Below are 22330 nucleotides of genomic sequence, written 5' to 3'. Positions count from 1 at the left end.
CAGTGCCGGCCTCGCGGGCTGTGTGCTGGGCTATCTTCCATCAACTTTGTGCTCTTGAAACTTGGGTCTGAGTGTGTTCAGAGGGTTCTTTAAAAGGCTTTATTGTGCTTTCCTAGGAAACTTCTAGAGGTGGTCAGTATGGTCAAGTACTAGGCAGCTTCTGCGTAAAGTGATTGGCTCACACGCTGTGTCCCATCCTTCAGATTTTGACATCCATCAGACTTGACCTCCTTCTAACATGAAAAGTACCAGATGGGATCTCGAAGTCATCTTTCCACTGTTCAGTGGCAGATCTACCCTGAGCTGACTGCCCACAGAAATAGCTACAAGACTCTGACCGGCTAGGAGACACACCACCTTCAAGCAGCATGTAGTACTTTTTTCTTTATGAAATATCACATACTACGTGCTTATAATAAATTACACACTCATCCTGAAGCTTACTTCCCAGAGACAGGCCACTATGGTTAGTTTGGTGTCTGTCCAGATATTTTCTGCACATACGTGTAGGACTATGTGTCTATGTGCAGTGAGCATGTATGGTTGTCTTTATGTTAACAAGAATACTTGCTTTGCATTTTGTCCTGTGACTTTATTTTTCAGTTACTGTTTTATTGGGTACACCATTCCATTTGAGTGTGTGTAAGGATCAGCACCTTTTTCTATATTATTCCAATCTGTGCATGTAAATGTGTGACTCTTTCCTAGTGTAACTCTACCTCTGCTCACTTGTGCTGGTGTTTCCGTAGGATAGATCCCTGAGGGTGGGACTGCCAGCTTCCAGGGTTTGCATGCTCTGAGATGCTGAGCACATTACGCCGCACCAGAGCTCCAGAGAGCCCACCGTCTCCACTTCATTAACAAGGTGCTACCACATTCAGCCTAGCTCACGTGACAGAGGAGTAAATCATGCTTCCTGGGATGTTTTCAGCAATTTCCTCATTGTTAGAAAAGTTTGAGTGTCTTTATGTTTATTTTCCATCTTTCCTACGAGAATGTCCTCCATTCGCAGCAGGGACCTGGGTGGCTGCGACCCAAGCCCTGGGTCATGTTTCAGTGCCATGTGTGTGGCCAATGAGTGGTGCAGAGCCCCGAGTGCCTGCCAGGCCCGGGCTTGTCCGCTCCCCATGCACAGCTTCTAGAACCCCACAGGACACACAGGCAGGTCCCTCAGTGTTCAGGGGATGGAAGTTTAATGGCGAGTCTGTCATCCAGTTTTCTTTGGGGTGTTTTCTTTTTCCTCGTGGCTTTGTAGGAGCTCTTGATAGGTTAATATCAATCCTACATCTGACATGTATGCTACAAAAGTTGCATTCCAGTCTGTCCTTTGGCTTTCTAGAGTTCTTTTTATTGTTTTCAAAGTAAATAAGTGTGCATAAATCAGCCCCACAAGGCTCAGGACAGGTGACAGCCCCACAGGGGCTCAGGACCTGCCGCTCCCTGCCCTGTGACAGGCAACGTATAGAAAGTGCACCCAATGCAGAGTGACCTCGCCTGCCTTTCCTTGTTTGCATAACTTGCCTTTTTCCTAAGTTGAACAAGTTTTTTCATTTGCTTGGTTTTCTGTGTGCCTGTCATTGATTCACGTGGAGGAGCCCTGCGCGGCAGGCGGCCCAGAGGCTCCCCTCTGGCCCGGGAGACAGGCTCCCAGCCACAAGGCCCCCACCAGTCGCCCCACCTGCTCTTCCCAGCCCCCCACATCTCCCAGGGAGGCTCCTCCCCTTCCCCCGGACTCCTGCGTGGCCCCCTCCTTCACCTTGGGTGGGCACAGCAGCTTCCTAAGACCTGCACGGGCTGTGCGCACTGGCGGATGTCTGCTCTGGCTCCCATCTGACCGATAATGCGGTTAGGTACGGAAGCCACTTTCCTGCAGGATTTTCGAGTCTCCGTCTTGCCTCCAAGTGGCTGTTGCAGAATCTGACAGCACTGACAAGGCCAACCCTGGGCCCCCAGAGCTCCAGAGCTCCAGAACTCCGCGGCGTCTGCCTGGCAAGGGGCGCGGCAAGCCCTCCTGGGCCACAGGCCTCCTGCAGGGGAGGAGGGGGTCTCCAGTCACCGCGTTAGTGACCTCCCCGCTCTGCCCTGTCCTCTGCTGGCGTGGTTATTAATGTGATCTTGGACCTTTTCACTCCCCGTTTTCTCACTGTCTTCCCACACTGGCGCTTCTGTCCCGAGGCTCATCCCGCGTTGCCTCCTGCACTGACCGCTTGGGCACCTGCTCTGTCCGCGTGCCTGGCCGAGACGGGCTCTGCACACCCTTCCTGCTCAGCCCCTGCCCCCAGAGTAGTAACTGCCTCCAGACAGACTGACCTCTGGGTACGTAGCGTGGGCACTTTGGACCCTCTGCCCACCTGACCCTCACACAGTCACGTTTGCCCACCCCGATCGCTGCCGCGCTGAGACGAGCCCTCGGAAAGCTAGACCTGTGTGCAGTCGGTGAGGACGTTCGGGCTCGTGAAGAGCAGGCACTTCCTGCCCAAGGAGGGGCAGGTGCTGGGGCTGGGGTGGGATTTGAAGGTTAGAGTAGGACGGTTGAACTTGACTAGATCTGTCATGTACCTGACTGCCCTTGAGGAGAGACTTCCCCGGCTCCCCCACGTTGCCCAGAAGGAGCAGGTACCGCGTTCGGGGGGTGCAGGACCCAGGAACAGGGCCAGTCTACCGCTGGCCCGGGGCGACCCTGCCGCCAGCAGCCCACCACACGCCATCTCCTGACACGCTCCCTCCTGAGGGGCTTGCACTGCCCTGCAATCTCAGGAGCAGCTTCTGACCCCAGCTCGGACAGAAAGGTCTTCATGTCGTTTCAGCAAAGACCCTGGTGGTATGAGGAGAGCTGTTGTTTTCTTGCTTGTTAGATGACGCTTTGGCCTTTTCCTCGTGTTAAGTAATGGTAAGAAACTCCACGTGGAAGTAGAAGGGACTGAAACATGTAAATCTGCAGCCGTCTCAAAATAAATATGGAAAGAATACTTTTCATATTCCTCATATGAATCCTTCCCACTTTGGCCGTGCAAGTCCTACAGGTGAACGGGCACTCGCCCTGCATGCAAACACGGCAGAGCGGAAAGGGCCCCTCTCCCTGTATGCACGGCCTCGAGCAGGGGCCGCATCGTGAGGAGTCCAGCAGCTTTGTAAAGTGCGCCTTTGATTGCTCTGGGAAGCTTTGTGTAGGTGGCCCGCCGCCCCCTTCCCCTCCCAGGGCCCAGAGAGAGCTGCCCTTTGCCTCCCAGCCTCTTGCAGGGTCACTGGTGCCCCGGCACAGCACTCAGTCCCTGCACGCCGCTGCCCTGCCCCCCTGAGGGACCGGGTCCCCGTGCCCGGCCTGCTGCTTAAAACCCAAACCATCTTAGTTCTGATTCCAGGGGGAAAGTCGATTATATTGTTTGGTGCTCTGGAGAGCAGTGAACTTCCTGTTCCAGAAAGATTAAAAACAGCAGGGTTGCTGATTACAAACAAACAAACAAAAAGGTAAAACCTTGCTAATTTGCAAACAGAGAAGCAGTAGGAACTTGAAAGTACTCAAGTAAAACCTCAGAACTCGAATGTCTTCGCGGTGGTGACTTTACCCCTGGCCTGGCCTGAGAGCTCATGGCCTCATGGAGATTCCTGCGTAGGTGTCCCCGGCGGTGGGGGGGCGCCTCTGGATGGAGTGAGACCACACTCCTCCCGAGGCAGCCTCGCCTGCCCCCACCCCGCTTCCCAGAGCTGTGACCTGATTGGTCAGCGGGGCTGGTCTGCGCTCCAGGGGCAGAGGCTTGGGAACCACTGGGCTTAAATACGCAGGTTTGGAAAGCACACGCAGAGCTGGTAACAGACCTAACCAGGCCGAAACACCTGTGTCCTGTGGTCAGGTGCCTCTGAGGGAGACGGGCTCGCTCACCCCCACACGGGTGTGGAGGACTGGTTGGCCTTAGCACCCATGGCAGCCGCTCACTGGCAGCCAGAGCCCTGGCAAGCGGCTTGTTTCCGGGTTGTTGGACGCAGGTGAACAAGGAAGTGCAACATACAGGAGGTGTGATAACGTTCGTGGGCCATGGCCCTGGAACGACCTACACGGCCGCAGAAATGTAGCCAAAGGCACTGGGTAGGCGCTTTGTTCATTATCTGGGACTGTTGAGCAGGACTGAAAATACTCTGCACGGGCCTCGGGAACGCTGCCTTCCCTCTGCCCTGGACCCACACATCCGTGTTGCGTGAATACTTACCCCGCATGCATATTTTCTAACTGCCAGTGAGATAAACTTGACCCCAGTCGGGACGTCTGATTATAACCGTGTCTCCTTTTCATGCAGCTTCTGAACCCAATTTGAAATTACGGTCCAGGCTGAAGCAGAAGGTGGCCGAACGGCGGAGCAGCCCCCTGCTACGCAGAAAAGATGGGCCAGTGGTTACAGCTCTGAAGAAGCGTCCGCTGGATGTCACAGGTACGCCCACTGCCGGCTGCACCCTCTCCCCGCGGGGCTGTCCTGTACACCATCTGAGACCTGCACCTCTGCACGCGCTCTCAGCCCCGGGGGCCGGCAGTGCGAGTCCGAGAGCCGCCGCCTGGCGCCCGGGCCTGGGTCTCGGGGAACGCGGAGCATGCCTACCCACTCCCAGCCCCAAGCACCGCCAGAGCCGTCTGGTTTGACTTTGCACGGGGTCTTTACAGGAATTTTAAGTGGAGGTTTCTCCAAAGGTTTCACTGATCCTGCCCTATTAGTGGTAAATCACACGGTTCCGATCTGCCCAGCTCTGCTCTGGACCACTGGGGAGCCTTAAAATCTTCCCGGCAGGAGTCCCGCAGGTGGGAAGGGAAGAAAGGAGGGAGCACGGTCCTCTCCACTTCCTTAGTGAGCGTTGCTCTCGGCCCCCATCTAGTGGTGGACATGCAGAAGTGCGCCCCAGCCAGAGCCCAGGCCTGAGGGACGCCCTCCTTCCTGCGGATGCTCCCCACTTCCTGAGACGCACCCCCACCACAAGGGCGCACCTCACTTGCAGAGGGCCCACCCCGGTCCCAGGGTGCATCCCATTTCCTGAGTCATACCACAGTCCCAAGGGTATAACCCACTCCTCGAGGGTGCGCCCTGAGGACACACCCCAGCCCAGGGGGGTGCATCCCGTGTCCTGAGGCACATATCCACATTCCTGAAATCAGCACCAGGACAAAGGGGGGGAAGGGGGAGGAACTGTATTTGCATTAAGTACAATGCCCCCTTTGAAAGCCAAGGCTCTTGGTGGCAGTGTGTCGGTGTTGGGTTCTCAGGGAAGGAGGAGGGGGGGTGCCCAGTGCCCGTCCTCTGCGTGTCCATGGCCAGCACCGCATACGCGCCGACTGAGCCCCAGCGCCTCTGAGTGAAGGGGAGAGCTCCCCCTCTCCCCACCCTGCCGTGCTTCAGGGTTCTGTAGCCAGAACCCCTCCGCCAAGCTCCTGCCTCTGAGTGTTTGCGTGAAAGGGTCGACGCTCTTCACTTTGTTAATGTGGGGTTCCGTGCTGGGGGCTGCAGCGTAGACAGGCCTCGTCTGAACAGAGGAAGTATCGTCACCCAGACTCTCAGCCACTGGGGGATTCCATTCAAAGTCGTGAGTGAAAACCCACGTCTAAACACAGATGCAGCTTTGTTTCCTTTGAGGAGTGCCTGGTCGTGGGCCGGCAGCCCCCATGGGCAGCAGGGCCGCGCACGTATTCCTAGCCCCGCAGTTTGGGAGACGGAGTCGTCCGCAGGCTTCTTCCTGAGCATCGGGTCTCGTGTTCACGTTATCAGCCTCTGGCTGTTCATTGCCGCTCTGAGTCAGCACCAGGCTGCACGCGGACAGAGGGACGCTGGTCCTTGCCCTCATTTGACAGGCCCACCTAACAAACCGTGCCCACCGCAGCTGCCTGGTCCTGGGCCATGGCACGTCCAGAGTGCGCATGAAGGGGTCCGGGGCTAGGAGAGGCTGGTGCATGCCCGATGAGTGCAGCTGACAGACGAGAGGAGGCAGGCTTCCAGGCCCTCACAGGGCCCAGGCAGCCGGGGACAGAAACAGAGCTGCCTTTCCAGGAGACGGAAATAAGGAGCTGAGGAAGGTGGTCCCAACAGAGCGAGGGAACCCCCCTGTGCAGCCCTGGGAGGCGGTGTCTCCTGCGGGAGAGCAGGGCAGGGCATGTGTACAGGAGGGTGGGAGGGACGGGCATGGGGGTCCAGCCGGGCACGAGACCGGGCCGCAGGACAGGCTGGGCGCACGGCTGCTTCTCCCCAGTTGCTGGTGAAGGCCACACATGCCACGGGAGCAGAGATAATAATGAGCTGCCCGTGGGCACCCACGTCAGAGTGGTTAGCGCTCACAGTGGGGCGCATATGATTCATCACGCACTTTTTGGCACCTTGAATGGGGCCCCACTTGTGCTGATGCAAATAACATCGTGACGATGACACATTTGTATTCGTTTCTTAGACCACATTCCTAGAAGCGGCGTAACAGAGTTGAAAATGGGTGAAGAGCTGGATCTATATCTATTTTTATTGGCCCAGTTTCTCACACCCTTGCTGCACAAGAGCATTCATCTGGTGACCCTGCTGGGGGCGCACATTTGCCGGGAGCTTTGGTGGAACCCAGTGTGTAGCTTAGGATAGGATCTGCAGAGAAGGTGTCCCACGAGGGCCACGGGGACCGCACCCAAGGGCAAGGTGGCGGCTCTGTCAGGTGGGCCGTAGGTCTATCTTCGTGCAGAAAGTACAGCAGCTGCTCAGCCCAGGGAGCCTCTCAGCAGTTCCCAGTTAGTGCAGTACAAGTCAGTGTGATTTCCAGGGAGAGAAGGAAGCTCCGGGTCCGGTGTGTAGTGTGGCGGGAGGGCGGATGTGGGGGGGTCCTGGTCTGAGCTCACTGTCAGTGTCTGGGACGGCCAGTGGTCTGGCTGGCGATCCTGTGCTGACAGCTCCCTGGTCAGGAGAACCGGGGACCACAGAGCTCCCCGTCCATGGTGAAGCCATTGTCAAAATGCCAGTAAACCAAAGGAGAACACGGAAAAAGCTGAACAGGCCCGTCCATAAGCCCCAAGTGTCACCACCGTGGCCGGGCGGGCAGCGAAAAGGAGGTGGGGGGGGGACACGTCCCTCAGGCGCGGGCCAGTCGCTGTCAAGCCTGGTCCTGATTCGCAGGGCCAGGCCACGCTCCTGTAAGGCCACTCGGAGGATCATTCAGCGTGTGATTCCAGGTGACACTCGTCAGTCACAGAAGCCGCTGGTGGTACGTGCCCCTGCGTGTTTGATGTCACACAGGAAAAATTAGAGGCTCTAACTTAGAGGGAGCCCAGTGGCCTGCAGTCTGTCACTGAGCACATCTGACCTTCCCCATTCACAGTCGTGCGGCTTCTGTGGGTCCTGGTCTCTGTTGTTAGGTTACTGGTGTTTAAGGCCTTATCTTCCTGGCGAGTCAGATCATCTTGAAATTCAAGAGGCATAAAATTGGTAACGGGCATGGTGTAAAAGGCTCAGGTGGGGCCTCTGCAGGGCTGTACGTTTAGAGTTCACGAGGAAGTCCGTAGCAAAACCAAAAGTAGGGGATTAGCCTCACACCCCTGTTTGGGAGCCGTGGTCATGTTCTTTCGTGATGTGGTTTCTGCCAGTCAGCAAGCTGGCCCCGGGGGCCTCCCCACTGCTCGGGCCCAGGAAAGCGCATGCCGCCGCCTGGCCCAGGACCTCTGCAGGGAGCGCAGCTCACGGATATCTCTCCGCCCCGCAGACTCGGCGTGCAGCAGTGCCCCTGGCTCTGCGCCCAGCTCCCCCAACAACAGCTCCGGGAACGTCAGTACAGAGAATGGGATCGCGCCCGCCGTCGCCAGCATCCCGGCCGAGGTCAGTTCGGCTTTCCGTTCGCTTCTGTTCCCTGCACCGGCCCAGTGGCAGGTTCAGACTGATGGTTTTCCGCGAGGCGGCCACAGTTTGCAGCTGCCCTCGGCCTTGACTGTCACGTCGAGAGGCGTCCGGGACAGGCCCCTTCCTGCCCCAACCACTGCTCCTCCTTCGACTGAGGACAGCTGTCAGCCCAGCCTCTTGCCCCAGCCTCCTTCAGGGCATATTGAATTAGGCCAATTCAGAACACATGCCGTGTGCCGCTGGGCCCTGGATGCCCCGCTCCCTTGTGTTCCCAGGGCTCTGCATGGTGCCCGGGGACACAGGGACGCATGGGAATCAAGCTGTTTGTTGTGCTTTAGAAATACTCAGCCAACAAACACTCATCCGTGCGCCCAGGGGGCGCAGAGTGACACAGGGCGGATGGTTAGGGTGTTGGGCGGTTAGGAACGCCAGGGGTGGCATTTCGGCGTTGCCTGGGTAACCACAGGGTCAGTTCCCCTCGCCCTACCCGTCAGGCCCCTGGTGTGCTGCAGTTGAGAGTCACATGCGCACACAGAGGTTCTGGAATCACTTGGCAGAGAGGAAGGGTGCTCTAGGGGGGACGCAGTGGGTGGCCTCTTGAGCCAGGTGGAGGGGCTTAGGGCTGGCTGCTGGTTGTGCCCTTGACCAGACCTGGGTTGGGGGGACTTTCCGGGCAGTGGTCTCCAGGGCCTTCCTTGCATGCACTCTTCTTCCTTATTCACTTTGGTCTGTGTGTTTATTGCACAAGTGTCCCTGCTGCTCCTGCCTCGGGCCAGCCCTGTGCCGGGCCCTGGGGAGCGAGGGCCAGGCGGCCAGCCAGCGGCCGGCCCCCGCGGAGTGGGAGAGGTGGTGCTGACCAGTACTCAGGAAGAGCGAGAGAATTGCACGCTTGCTGCGCGAGGCCACAGGCTCGGGGTGACTGCATGGGAGCCACCTCAGCTCTGGTTTTCCAGTGAACTCAGCCCGAAGTGCCGTCTGCTTCCTGCGCAGACAGTCCCGCTGCGTGGGAGGTTTTTCTGAGTTCTTTTTGAGTTCCTGCTGACTCGCAGGAGGCTACAGTTCATTAAATATAGTGACTTGCTTTCCTCCCAAATACCTAGGAATGAATCCTGCCCTTCCAAAGGGTGGACGGGTTTTAGTTGGGATACGCGGACGCAGGGGCTGCATTTTCGGGGCAGGTGTGTGGACACTGATGCACAGACTGTGGCAGCCGAGGTCGTGGTGTGCGTGGCCGCCTCTGCTTCCTCACTCCCCACGTCCTCGTGCGGCCCGATTTTTCATCCCCTGTCCTGCAAGCCCCGTTTAAGCACTTATATAGATGATCACAGACCTTAACACCCCTGCTCTGCAGGACTGAGGTCATCGCGGCCGGCTGCTTGTAGTGGGCCTCGGGGCCCTGCCTGGAGCCTGCTTCCTGGCACGGCAGGTGCCCGCCAGCCTGGTCTTGTCAGCCACAGCCCCAACTGCTGTCTGATCTGGTTCATTCTGTGCGGTGCCTTATGGGGGAGAGTCTACGCAGATCTGGTTTAAATCGCGTGTCAAGTTTTACAAGTCACCTGTTAACGTAAATGAAGCTGCTACGAATTATAGATGTGAAAGGATTGACAAGAAAAGTGAAGAGGGCCGCTGCTCCTGTTTGCATCAGATCCTCCCTGTGCTCAGCAGGGTGGTCTCCGACGGTCTCGTCCCGCCAGGACTACCCTGGTCACAAAACCTTCAGGGTTTGTGACAATCTGACCACTCCTGAGAACATGCAGGCCTCATGAAGCCTCCTCGGGCACCGGGCAGCCCCGCTGCATTGAGCCCCCCGTCTCCGCTGCCCGGAGCCCCCTAAGCCCCCTGTCCCCGCCGCCCAGGGCCCCCCGTCACCGCTGCCCTGAGCCCCCTGTCTCCACTGCCCGGAGCCCCCCGTCTCTGCTGCCCTGCCACGACCCCCTTCACACAGAGGAAGCAGGCTCCCCGGACCCGGAGACAGCAGCTCCCTCCCGCGCAGAATGCCGGTGCGACACGGGGTGCACGGCCAAGCCCCGACTTTCTGCAGAGCACGGGAGGTGATGAGCCCGGCACGGGGCAGATGGAGACCGCTAGCACCGCGCTTGCAGGCAGTCAGCATCCCCAGTCATTCTCAGAAGGCTGTGTTATTTCTAAAAATAAATTCGGTAAAAAAAAATAGAGTGATTATAAAGAGGAAATTATAATTTTGCAGACATTAGAATGGCTGCTTATTTTGTTCCCGGATAATTACAGTCCAGTGGGGCCGTGCCTCCCTTGGCAATCTCAACCGTTTTCTCTAAAACATAGCTTGTTGATATTACTTTTACTTGTGACAAAAAGTGCTTCTGTCGAGGGGAAGTACTTCCCGAGGTGGTTGTTGGGTCAGGCCTGCACAGCTTCCCAGTGAGCAAAGTGTAGGACAGCACGCAGCCGGATGCCCCGGCACGAAGAACACCCTCCTTCCTGCTTTGCCCTCACAGTGTCCGAACAAAGATTGTGTTTCCAGACGACACTGAAATAGGCCCGCACTCAACAGCAGCGTCGGGAATCCTGCAAGGTACGGAGGATCCGCACACGCCATGAGGTGCTGCAGGCACACGTCCCTTTCTCACATGTTGCGATGTTGTCTTTTCTTTTTTTTTTTTTTTTACAAATTGAAGTTTTAAGATTTCAGTGGAGGAAGCCACTGCAGATGGGCTGGAAACAGCAGGAGAACTGGAATTACAAGCAGAGCCAAAAGATGGGACTCGATTGCTGCAATCTTATGATATGCGAGGGATGAGGAGTTGCTTCCTATGGATGAACAAAGAAAGTGGTTTCCTGAGACGGAGTCTAGTCCTGGTGATGATGCCGTGAAGACCGTTGAAGGGACAACAGAGGATTTAGGATATTACGTACGCTTAGGTGATAAAGCGGCCGCAGGAAGTTCTCCTGTAGGTGAAATGCCATCAAACAGCATCACGTGCGACAGAGAAATCGTGAAAGGAAGTCAATCGATGCGGCAAATTGCTGTCTTGTTTTAGGAACCTGCCACAGACACCCTGGCCTTCAGCAGCCACCACCCTGATCCATCAGCGGCCACGAACATCAACGCAAGAACCTCCTCCAGCGAAAGGACTATGACTCGCTGAGAGCTCAGATGACGGTTAGCATTTTTTAGCAATAAGGTATTCTTTAACTAGGGTGCAATCATTTAAAAAGACTTAAAGCTATTGCATTACTGTCACATTAACAGACTAGAGTATCGTGTACACGAAACTTTAATGTGCACCAGGGAAACCGGTCGATTCACTGGACTGGCGTCAGCGCGCTCTTCTGAGACCAGGCCCGCAGCATCTCTGAGGGGAGCCCGAGCTTACTCCCACCTCCAACAGGATGAAGAGGCCGTTTTCGAGCCAGGCCAGCAGTCGGTCCACCCCTGTTGTCTACAGCAACTTGATAACTTCCAGCTCATGGTTTTTTCCTTGGATATGAAATTTGAAGGCACTGGAGTGTTTCTCCTCTTTAGTTACGGACCGCAGTGCAATAGGAACTAAGAGAAGATTGGTCGGATGTCCATCAGTGCTGTGATTTTCCGTTACGCAGACTCCTTCTGCAGACCCTCCCAGCCAGTGTGGCAACAGCGTGTGCTCGTTCTCTCTGCTCCTTGGTTCAGCATGTTGACGGAGTATCTACTCTGGGGTGATGTTGGGGTGAATAAAACAGTGGCCTTTGTAGCAAAGGATATCATTCTAGAAGCAGAAAGAGGACACAGTAATTTAGATCCTCAGAGAGTGCTCCTGCTAAACCTCTTCTGACTGTCTTTCTGTCCCAGTCCTCCCTGTCTGTCTGCTCTTGAAAAAGTATACAATTCTACAACTTGTTTTTTTAACCTAACAACATATCATTGAGATTCCAGCCAATCAGGAAGGTTTTTCCCCACCCCGAGGGCCTCGTGTACCTTTGTCTATTCAACCTTGGACACACTGTGGGACACACAACCCTCTGCCCTTTTGGTCGCCTCAGCCGTGACCTTCCTGGGACCATTCCTGGACCAGCATCATTTCGTAGGAGTCCATCCTAAGAGTGGAGTTTTAGGATCAAAAGTTAGATGCCTTTTTAAGGCTTTTGACATGATTGCCAAGTTATCCTGCAGAAAGAGCACACCAACTTACAACACAGCCACAGCAGTGCACTTCTGTTCCTCGGGGCCAAGAGTGTGTTCTCAGTTGTAAAAATCTTTGCCAGCGTGATAGGGTTTTAAATGTGTTTAGATTACTGATGATGTTGAGTATTTTTTCATGAATTTATTCTCCCTTAATATCGGTTCTTTGTCATTTGCCTTTCCATGCAATTTTCTCGTTGTTAATTATTATTTGATTTGTGAGCTCTTTACATATTGAGCTTTCCCTGCCCATGTGGCCAGCATTGCTGTGACTGTTACTTGCCTTTTCTGTGAGGGATTTTTTTAATCAATATTTTCTTCGGTTTCTGCCCTTGAAAAGACCTTCCCAACCAAGAATATATTTTAAAATACATTACTTTAGATTTTCTTGATGGTTTTACAATGAACTAGCCCTCTGAATAAAAACAAACGAGAGTCTGCTGGATTGTGAATCCATGTTTGTGGCCTGCTCTAAAACTTCATGCCTGCCTGCATGCTTAACATATGTGTTAACGTATGTGTGTGCTGTGGTGTCTCGGAGTTCAGCAGGGCCCGCCCCACGCGTTTTCTGATGTGATTTCTCGTGGCGTGCGCTGCCCACGCTTGTCGGGGACAGACCGTGTGTGACGGCCATCGTGTGTTCTGTCTCCAGACCGGCTTGGCGCACAGACTTGTGACTCGAGAAGGCTCCGTGGCGCCACTCCCCCTCTACACGTCACCATCCTTGCCCAACATCACGCTGGGGCTGCCTGCCACCGGGCCGTCCGCTGTGAGTAGGCGTCCGCGGGTGTGCGTGGTGGGGGGCGGCTGGCCCAGGCCCTCGGCCGGGCGTCACGGTTGTGCCTCTCCAGGGGGCGGCCGGCCAGCAGGAAGCCGAGAGACTGGCTCTCCCCGCCCTCCAGCAGCGGATCTCCCTGTTCCCCGGCACCCACCTCACTCCCTACCTGAGCACGGCGCCCCTGGAGCGCGATGGCGGGGCTGCGCACAGCCCCCTCCTGCAGCACATGGTCCTCCTGGAGCAGCCGCCTGCGCAGACGCCCCTGGTCACAGGTGAGTGCGGGGGGCTCGGGCCCCGCGGGGGGGCCCGTTTCCACCCCAGAACTTCTGCCCGCGACCCCTCCCGCGTGAGGGCCCATGATTTGATGAGCCAGCTCTCACTTGCCAACGAGGTAGACGCAGTGAAACTAGGCATCAGGCGCAACTTCTGTGTAACTTCTCCAGAGCGGTGGCTGTTCCCATCTGCTTTTGCCTCTGGATGCACTTGAACGTGTGACAAAAGCCCACAGCGACTCCCGTAGATAGTCCGTTTCTGTTAGCAGTAAGAATTTTTAATGTGCTCTAAGGGATGGTTATATTTAGGGGAAAAAATAGGACATTTGTCAGAGATTTGCATGGCAACAACCCTGTTAGCTTCAGGAGTGAAGAACGTGTGGATTTGCTAGAAAACGAGCAGGGGTCCAGCTGAATGGGTGTCCTTCATGTCCACATCATCCCCGGCTTCCCGCTTGGCTTCCCGGAAACCTGATTACTTGGTCAGAATTCGAATCAAAAATACCCTCAGAGCCGCCCCCTTTCACACTCCCTGACACTTGGGTGGAAAACACAGGTGCTGAGCCGGTCACAGGGTCCCGACCTGTGGGCACACGGGGCCAGGTCTGGTCACCTCGTTGAGAGTCACAGGGCTGGTCTGGGTGCAGGGGACCGCGTCCCGCTCTCCCGTGTGTCTGCAGATGGTGAGCTCCATCTTCCACTAGTGCTCCTTCTTGTCTGTGTGTCTGTCTCCTTCCCCTGATGCTGGTGTTGGGGTCACCATCCTCCTCAGAGTTGAGGGGTCTACAGCATGCCGGCGAGCAGACACCTTGCCACGCATCTGCCCGACTTCCAGACAATAGGTCGTGAGCACAGAGGTCTCGAGGGTTTTACCTGAAATTGCATCTGAGTCCCTGTGACACTCAACGTCAGGGGCCTGAGCAGTGAGGGATGCCTGAATTTCCATCTTGTGTCATTTAGTAACACGTCAACGACACCCAACCGTCCTCCTGATCCTGGTCCCCTGCTCGTCCCCCACCATTAAAAAGCATTCCTAATGCCACACCCCACAGCTTCCCAGGAAATAGGACCTTACAGGACCTCACCTCTCCAATAAATTTGCTGAACTTGACTCCTTCGTGGTTGAGCACGTTGCCGGGTCTGTCCTCTGTGTGCAGTTCGTGGCCGTGTCTGTGACGGCAGCTGCTGACGGCCCGCCTGTGGCGGTGAGGCTGGGGCTCGACTGTCCAGGCGCCGGCCGGCTCCCCCCACCCTGCCCTGCAATCCACAGCCCCTCCCAGTTCACAGGCAGCCCAGCTGGAGGCGCTGGAGGCAGGGCCGTGGCCAAGAACACAGACACCTTTGCCTCCCCTTGGCCCCAGCTCAGTGACCTTGGGAGGTCTTCCCTTGTGCCATGACTTAGTTTCCCCATATGTGAAGTGGGGATAACACAAGTAATCTGCCCTTTGAGTTTTATGAGGGTTCAGTGAGGCGTGTATTCACGCAGGATGGCATCTGATACCATGCCCCCTTAGATGTGAGTTGTTGTGGTTGTGGTGGTTGGTTACTTCTGGGTTTAGAACTTTTAACCTTCAACCTCACCTCCCCAGGCCACCCCGTCGGTCCGTCCCAGGTCTCGTGGCCCCTTCCCCACCCCCTCCCTGTGAACAGGGCCCTGATTCGGGTCTCGGTGGGAGCACGCCTCCTAACCTGGCTTCCTGCCCCTCCAGGCCCCAAGCAGAGCCCCCCTCTGCAGGAGCACCAGCCCCACCTGGCCACTGAAGTTGAAAATCAAAGTCAAGGCCCAAAAACGAAGTAAATGTTCGGTTTCCCAGTCCCACATGGGGCTTAGTGGGTGCCCATGTGGCTGGTGGCGTTTGAGCTGTGATAATGTGGAGGGTCTGTGTCAGCACAGAGGGGCCTGTTGGGCGGTGCTGGCCAGGAGCGAAGGCCTGGCACTCACAGGCCTGGGAGCAGGCCGCCTCCTCCCTGCGTGGCTCGTGGCTGTGCGGGCTCCCGCTTCACCAGCTGGGGCCGCCCTTCTCCCCACTGGCCTGGCTCCCACGCGGGCTGTGCCCCAGTCCCCGTCCCCACTCCCGTCAGGCGTGGCCTTCCGTCCCGTGAGCTCTGCCCACGTAGCTTCGGTGATGCTCACCTCCTGCTCACCTCCTTGCCTGGAGGGCAGGCACTGCGCTTCCACGGTGTGGCCAGCCCACTCCCGGCATCCACACAGGCTCGATGTGCAGAAGGCCTGCAGCAAACAGCTCTGGGGTCAAAGGGAAGGGAAGTCGGCATTTCTGAGGTTCACCAGCCAGCGGACCTGTGTTTCCGTGAGTGCTTGAGATAATCACGATGGATGGACAGACAGAAGGCCCGAGCTAGAACAGCTTCATCGCATAAATGCTGAAAGCAGAGGCCCCGGGAGGGAAGAGGCTGGTCCGGGTCTAGAAAGGTGACAGGGTGCAGGTCTCGGGGCTGTGGGATGCCCCACCTCCGCGTGGCCCTCGCCTCCTTGCTTCCCACTGCCCCAGCGAGGCACTCGGCAGGGAGGAGCCATCCACTCAAATCTTCTCCTGAGAAGACAGCGCGCCCTGGTACACTCCGGGGTTTCCCAAGGCAGGGGGAGAGATGGAACCACCATTGCAAGGAGGAAACCCCTACTTGCTGTGCACTGGGTGCCCCTGTTGTCCCAACAGCCCACTCAGGCTGTGCTCATGTGGCCAGGGGGGCAGAATGTTCAGCCCAGCATCTCCTCCACGGCAGGCCCTGGGGAGCCAGACCCCCAAGGCCCCTGAGAGCTGTGTGGTTGGGGCTGGGCGCTCAGGCCGTGCGGCAGGGTGGGCATCAGGGAAGGCTTCCTGGAGAAGTGGCGTGGTTGCTGAGGCCTTGGGTGGGAGTCTCGGGAGTAGGGGCAGTCGGGGGAACAGGTGTTGCAGCTGGAGGATGTGGTGTCTCTCTAGCCTTCTGGTCACTCGCAGGGCCTCCCCAGCCTGGTGAGGGGGCGAGGGGGCGGACAGGCAACCTTGGCCCATGGTTGCACTTCTGAGCGTGGGAGCTCTGCGGGTCTCTGCAGCAGTGATTACGTGCTCCCCTTTGTTCCTCATTTGTCCTGAAAACCGAGTCCCAGGAGAGACTGGAGCACGACTGGCCGTGGGGGCTGCCGCCCCTGGGACCTAAGCAGCGATTCTCGGCCCTGTCCAGGCCCCCAGAAGCTCTGGCGAAGCCGACCGGTCCGGGCAGACCTCTGCCACCCATGGTTTTTCTTGCAGGGCTCAGGCTAAGCTCATGTGCAGCCAGAATTGCAAGCCACTAGTTAGACCCAAGTCTTGCCTGACTTACTGTCTTTTGAAGGGTTTTAAAGAGTTTCACCATGGTGTGTGGGGTAGTGAAATACGTCAGATGGGTTGCTAAGGACCCAGGCCACATGAGTCGGTCACCCAGTGTGAATGAATTCATCTACTTAACCAGAACCCCATAGTGCACAGGCCAGCCCTTCAGACTTGGGTCCAGAGTGTCAGGGCAGCCTGCCTCTTCACCTTCTTTGCCTCTTCAGTCCCCGTGTCTGGTGGGGTTTATTTGCAAACTCACCACTTAGTGCTGTGTGTAGCGCATCTTGAAGCCTGGATGACTGGCTAAATGCCAGGAGTTATCATTGTCCTTATGGTCACGTGGTCCAGCTTGGACTTCGGGGATGCTGGCCCACCCCCCAGTCCCGCCAGAAGGAGCAAAGGTCTGTAGCGCTGGGTGAGTCCTCTCTCAGTGCTGGGGTTGGTTGTCCGTTTGCTGGACCGCAGAGGGACTTCTGCCAGTGCTGTGAGCAGGAAGAACGGAGCCTCAGGTCAGCCTCGCAGCTGACAGGTGCTCAGGGAAAAGGCTCCGGGCAGCCCGGGGCAGGGTCTCTGCCCAGAGCAGGGTCCAGGAGCCACAGGCCAGGCTCTGCCCCAGCACTGCGCCCAGCGGGACGCAGCAGTCCCCTGCTGACAGCTGGGTCGCCTAGGACAGAACTGGACCTCCGTGTAGTGTGGGTTTATGCTGAAAAGTCTTTTACAATATATAGCAAAGGCCAAATAATGGGCTGTGATCAGAAACCCTTGTTCATGACCTGAGGGACCAGTTGGAAGTCAGTTGGCCGGGAAGGCTTGCCACTCAAAGGTCGGGCCGAGGGGCACAGCCCCGGAGTTTTACCCCCAGGAGGCCCGTAGTGGGACTTGGGTGGGTGGAGTGGACCAGGATAGGTCCTCCCACCGTCTGCCCGTGTCCTCAGGGCCACCCCGCGCAAAGGCAGCGCCCCTGCTGCGGGGAGCCTTCCTCGTAGGGGAGGGCAGCGAGCACCCGCAGAAACCAGGCTCGCATTCATGCTGTGCTGTTGGAGCACGTTCCTGCTCCGGGACCAGCCCTGGAAGCTCAGTCTCTGTGGAACTGGGTTCCTTCCCTGGAGCCCGGAGAAGCTTCTCTGGAACACGGGGCCGGCCGCCCAGTAACGCCCCACGGCTCTGCTGCTCCCTCACGTACTTGCCCTTCCTTCCCGGTGCCCCAGAGGCCCCAGGACGGCCTGCTCAGGAAGCCGCGTTTTAGCTTCTCATGTCTGAGGGGCACCTTCTTGGGACTGCATCCCCTCTGTTCCCGTAAATGCAGCTTCGTGTGGCAGACTTCCGCGTGTTGATCCTCATGACACCTCGGCCAACGGGAAGAATTCCCAAACACCTTCTTGGCGGGCGGGGTGCTTTTTTTTTTTTTAACTTTTCTAGAAAACTTGATAGGGAATGAGTTGATCTTTTGTGTTACTGACTTTAATTTAGTAGCAGAACAGATAATGAAATTTAAAGTAACTTCTCTTTTCAGAAAACAGTGGGCTGGACAGCAGGTGGTGGTGGTTTAGGGGACAGAGTTGACGGACTTCTTGAGAAGCTAGTGAGGGACAGTTTCGTGAGGGTTGGGTCTTTCCTCACTGTGCGTAGAAAGTTGAGCAATCACCACAGCCGTGAAGGGACAAGGAGAGACTAAGACCTCAGGGCTCCTCGGGGCTCTATGGAGCAGCTCTCGGGGAGCCCGGCCACTGCCGTGCTCGGCCACATGCGGTTCCTCCCAGGCAGACGCCCGTGACCCGGGTGGTCCGCGGCCTGAGCCTGACTAGCTCGTGTTCATCACCTGAGCTGCTAGGGCAGCAGCCCTGCAGCGGGGCAAGGGTTTGCTAGAGAAACGGTGAACTGCCTAAACCCCGGTTTGCAGAAGTGAATCTACAGCCGTGTGAAAAGCTTACAGAAGGGAAAGTGTTTGGCGTCCTGAGTCCCCTGGAGAGGCTGCATTTTAAAATAAGATTCAGGTGCAGACTAAACCAGGCTCGTGTGTCCGCTCGGGTTTTTAAGCGCCCAGTCGAGGTGCGGGTTGGCAAAGCCGCTGGGAGCGTGCAGGCAGCAGAACCTCCGGGGAAACGTGCAGATCCTGACCGGCCGCATCAGGATTTGTACAAGCGTTAGTGTCCCCTTCGTGCGTGAAGTCACCGCTTGAAGAGACCCTTAAAGATTTGATCCTAAGGATGTTTTATTTCCTCACCACTTAGTTTCCGGGTCACTTAGGGAAGAGCCATCCCCACGGCCTTCCGGAACATGCCGGGCTGCCAGGACCCCTGCCGCCGTTCTGAGCGTGGCCCGAGCCGCTCTGGCCGCCTGCGGTGCTGCTCAGACCAAAAGAAGCCTTTCCAGGGCCGGGGCTCTCTGAGGGGTGTCGTGGGCCCCTCGTGGGCGGGCCAGCTGCGCTGGAGCCTGTCACTCGGAACGCCCGCTTACAGCAGGGGCCTGGGTGTCGGGGGACAGCCACCTCCAGACGGCGGCCCCTGCTTGGCGAAGCCCGCGCTCAGGGCTCACAGCGGCGTGGCCGGGGGCTCTGGGGCAGGGCGGGGGGACGGGGCAGCTCCCGGGGTTCCCTCCCCTTCACTCCGCTGCCCCTCCCTCCACGTTACCTTCAGACTGGTGTCTTCCAGGCCTGGGCGCGCTGCCCCTGCACGCGCAGCCTCTGGTGGGCGCGGACCGCGTGTCCCCGTCCATGCACAAGCTGCGGCAGCACCGCCCGCTTGGGCGCACCCAGTCGGCCCCGCTGCCCCAGAACGCGCCGGCCCTGCAGCACCTGGTGATCCAGCAGCAGCACCAGCAGTTCCTGGAGAAGCACAAGCAGCACTTCCAGCAGCAGCTGCACATGAACAAGGTGGGTCCGCGGGCGCGGCGCCTTCCTCGGCAGCCCGGCTCTCTGACCCAGAGGGGGCCGGCAGACGGGAGGGACGCTGTGGAGGCCGGGCTTCAGCACATGTGGCAGGCCGGGGGACGCTGCGTGCAGCGGGGGCGCGGGCCGCCAGGCGGGGGATCACCGTGTGGTGTGTCCTGCCTGGTCAGCACTTCCTCCTGAGTTCCCGGAGGATACCCCTCTTCCGCGAGCAAACCCCCAACAGGGAGCCCCCCCCTTACGCCGGCACGGAGCCCCAAGAGCACCTTCTCCAAGCCCCTCTGCAGCTGCATGTGCCTGCCTGTTGGAATATCATGCTTAGAAGGGTTAGCGCCCCGGACGGCCCACGGAGGAGTGCGCACGTGCGCGGTCCCGAAAGTCCCTCACGAAGCTGCTTTTGGGCAGGAAGTAGCAGCAGGGTTTCGTGTTGCTGTGCTGGTGATTAAAAACAGAAAACAGGCCGCATCCTTGAAGGTGATGGCTGGTGGCGGCCCAACTCTAGCCTAGGGTACCCCCATGACAGGGTCATGGGGGACACACGTGAGGAGACAGGCCCCCGGCACCGTGCTCCTGAATGGCCAGATGGGAGACGGGCTGCCCACCCCAGCCCAGAGCCTCCGGGGCTCCCGGGCCATCCCGGGCAGACGGTGCCGAACGGTGTCGGGAGCGGTGGGGCCGCCCCACCAGCCCTCATCTGGACGGCAAAGGCACTTGCTTCCTGTGGGCGGGACGGGGACTGTCCGTCTGTTCACTCCCAGCGTCAAAGGCACTTCACTTCCATCATCCTAGGGCGGCTGTGGCTTCCTAATTTTATCGTGTCACTCTGACTGATAGGGTGGGAGGTTTTAGGAAGACAGAAAACACCTATTCATTCCTGGTGTATTCTTGAAAAGAATGATTTAGAAACTGGGTGATCTCTCTGGATTCTGTTACATGATTGATTACGAGACGGAATGACAGTTGATTGAAGTGTTTGTACAGCGTTCTTCTGGGATCTCGGGGAGCCGACGATGTTACCTCATGCCGTCTGGCACCTGCACATCTGCCCTGAGTCGGGGCATGGTGTCCCTAACGGGCCCCTCACCCGATGGCGCTGGCACCCAGCTCCTGGCAGCTCTGAGGCCGCCCACCCTCCCATCCTGCCCAGGGTGCGCTGGGGATGGCAGCCAGTTCCCGCGCGGTCTGCGGCTCATTCAACCCCAGCCTTCGAGCACGGCCGCCTCGCTGATGTCCCCTTAGGGAGAGCAGCCTGCATGGCCGCTTCGGTTTTCCCAAGGTCCCTGACCAAGGGAACCGCACGGTGAGGCTGGGGACCCTCCGTGAGCAGGAAGGACAGATGCCTGAGCTGGCCGTGCTCCCGGCTGTGGGTTAGCATTGGTTGTTAGTGCCCGGAGCCTTACGTGCGGTGGTGTTTATTTAATAAAGCTTTGCCAGGAGAAGGAACTTTCTGGAGAACGCGTGCCCCCAGCGGGTGGGCGGGGCTTACAGCTCTGGAGGTGGCATGGGCGGGTTTGGATCCTGCTGGGAGGGAAATGTGCTGCAGCAGGAAGAGAGCGCTTGAGGGCGTCCGCGCCCCTGGGGACCAAGGCTTTGCTGGGGGCGCAGTTCCCGCCCTGCTTGAGTCCTGTGGCTCCCAGGGCCAGGCTGTGAACCTAGGAGCTTGGGTGGTCAGACTACCAGCACACCCAGTAATCTTTCAGTCCTGGCCCCTTCTGCAGTCTGGCCTTTGGGACCTGCATTTCTCACTTAATCGGTGAAAGGGGCTCCTAAGGTGCAAAGGGCACTGGAGGACAGCGAGCTGGTTTGTCTGTCTGGTTTGCAGCCGCATTTGCCTGCAGGAGCCTCAGCCCCGAAGCCAGCTCTGCGGTGCCGCCAGCCCACAGCCCGGCTGGGGAACGCTGGGGAACGCAGAACCACATTTCAAAGGCGGCGGGAGGCCGCGGCCCAGGGAGGCTGAGCGGCCCAGGGAGGCTACACCACTGCTGAGCCGGGAGCCCGGGCGGCGAGCACACTCGGCATCACGGGGAGGCTGCTGCTGTGGCTGCGTCCCTCCCCGATTCCCTCTGTACCACCGCCTGGAGGCTGAGGCCACCTTCAGGATGGGCACTGAACGCCAGAGAGACGGTGGCAGCTCAGGTGCCCCTGCTCCTGCCCAGAGCTCCCAGGACAGTGGGGCCGGCATGTTCCGGCCTCCGGGAATCCTTCACAGAGCCAGGCTGGCTCTCATGGAAGCGCAGAGTGTCCTAAGTCCTCTGGAGGGACCTGGAGGTCACTGCTCAGACGCCCTCATTTTCCGAGGAAGCTGAGAAGACCAGAGAGGGGGCCTGGGACACTCGCCCTGGGAGCAGGCAGGTCCCTGTTCCTGCTCCGCCGTGCTCCCCTGCCTCCGGGCTTTGACCATCTAGCAGCACCCTCGTAGGGCCGCAGGCGTGGGGTCGAGGCCTCCGGGAGGGACCCACGCTCCCAGACCAGCCAACGTGCAAGAGGAAGGGGAGGGCGCCACAGGGCATTAAACAGAACCCTCTAGGACTTTTACACATTCCGCCCTAAACCCGCCCAGTGTCGTCCCTGGAAAGAAGCAGAAGGCAGCCCACAGAAGGCAGGCTGAGGTCCACCAGCAGCCAGCACCTTCCCCACAGAGAAGTCCGCCTGGTTGCCTCAGCTGCTGGTGAGCCGACGGCACAGGCATGGACAGAACCCCCCGGTCCCAGGCCTCTGAGAGGGACCGGCCATCAGCGCCCTCCCCAGACTCCGCCGGGGTCCCTCTGCGGGAACACGGCCCTCCGCGTCCAGGGGCGGCTCAGAGCGTGGCTGGTCGGACGCAAGCCGTGAGCCCTGTCTGTGGAGCATTGAGCGCACGCGAGTGTGCACAGCATGGTACCTGCTGCCACGAAGTTTATCCACAAAGTTCACAACGGCCGTGATTTCCATGTTCTGGGGGGGGGCATGGGGAGTGCCTCTGCTGGGTCGGCTCCGAGCCCTGCCTGCCTCAGTCTCTCTGTCTGTCAACTTGTGTCTAGGTGAGGGCACATGGGGCTTCCTACGCGCTCCCTGAAACTTTTCTGCTGTTCTCAAGTTTAAAAGAAAATGCTGGCAGAAACTAGGTGGG

The 22330-nt window shown here is 58.1% G+C and overlaps 1 protein-coding gene across 5 annotated transcripts in view; it reads left to right on the top strand.

Moving 5' to 3' along the window:
• HDAC4 (histone deacetylase 4) overlaps positions 1-22330 on the top strand; it is a 261521-nt gene that overhangs the window by 185887 nt on the left and 53304 nt on the right. For 4 of the 5 annotated variants that reach the window (XM_044913777.1, XM_044913776.1, XM_044913780.1 and 1 more), the window contains exons 7-11: positions 4293-4424; positions 7705-7817; positions 12629-12745; positions 12828-13026; positions 18986-19206. In XM_044913777.1, coding sequence (XP_044769712.1) covers positions 4293-4424; positions 7705-7817; positions 12629-12745; positions 12828-13026; positions 18986-19206 — 782 coding nt within the window. The remainder of the gene's footprint in view (positions 1-4292; positions 4425-7704; positions 7818-12628; positions 12746-12827; positions 13027-18985; positions 19207-22330) is intronic. The other variant, XM_044913778.1, reaches the window with a different exon arrangement.

The sequence above is a fragment of the Neomonachus schauinslandi genome, chromosome 3 (assembly GCF_002201575.2).
Source record: "Neomonachus schauinslandi chromosome 3, ASM220157v2, whole genome shotgun sequence".
Lineage (NCBI taxonomy): Eukaryota > Metazoa > Chordata > Mammalia > Carnivora > Phocidae > Neomonachus > Neomonachus schauinslandi.
This window is presented reverse-complemented; position numbering and strand designations above follow the sequence as displayed.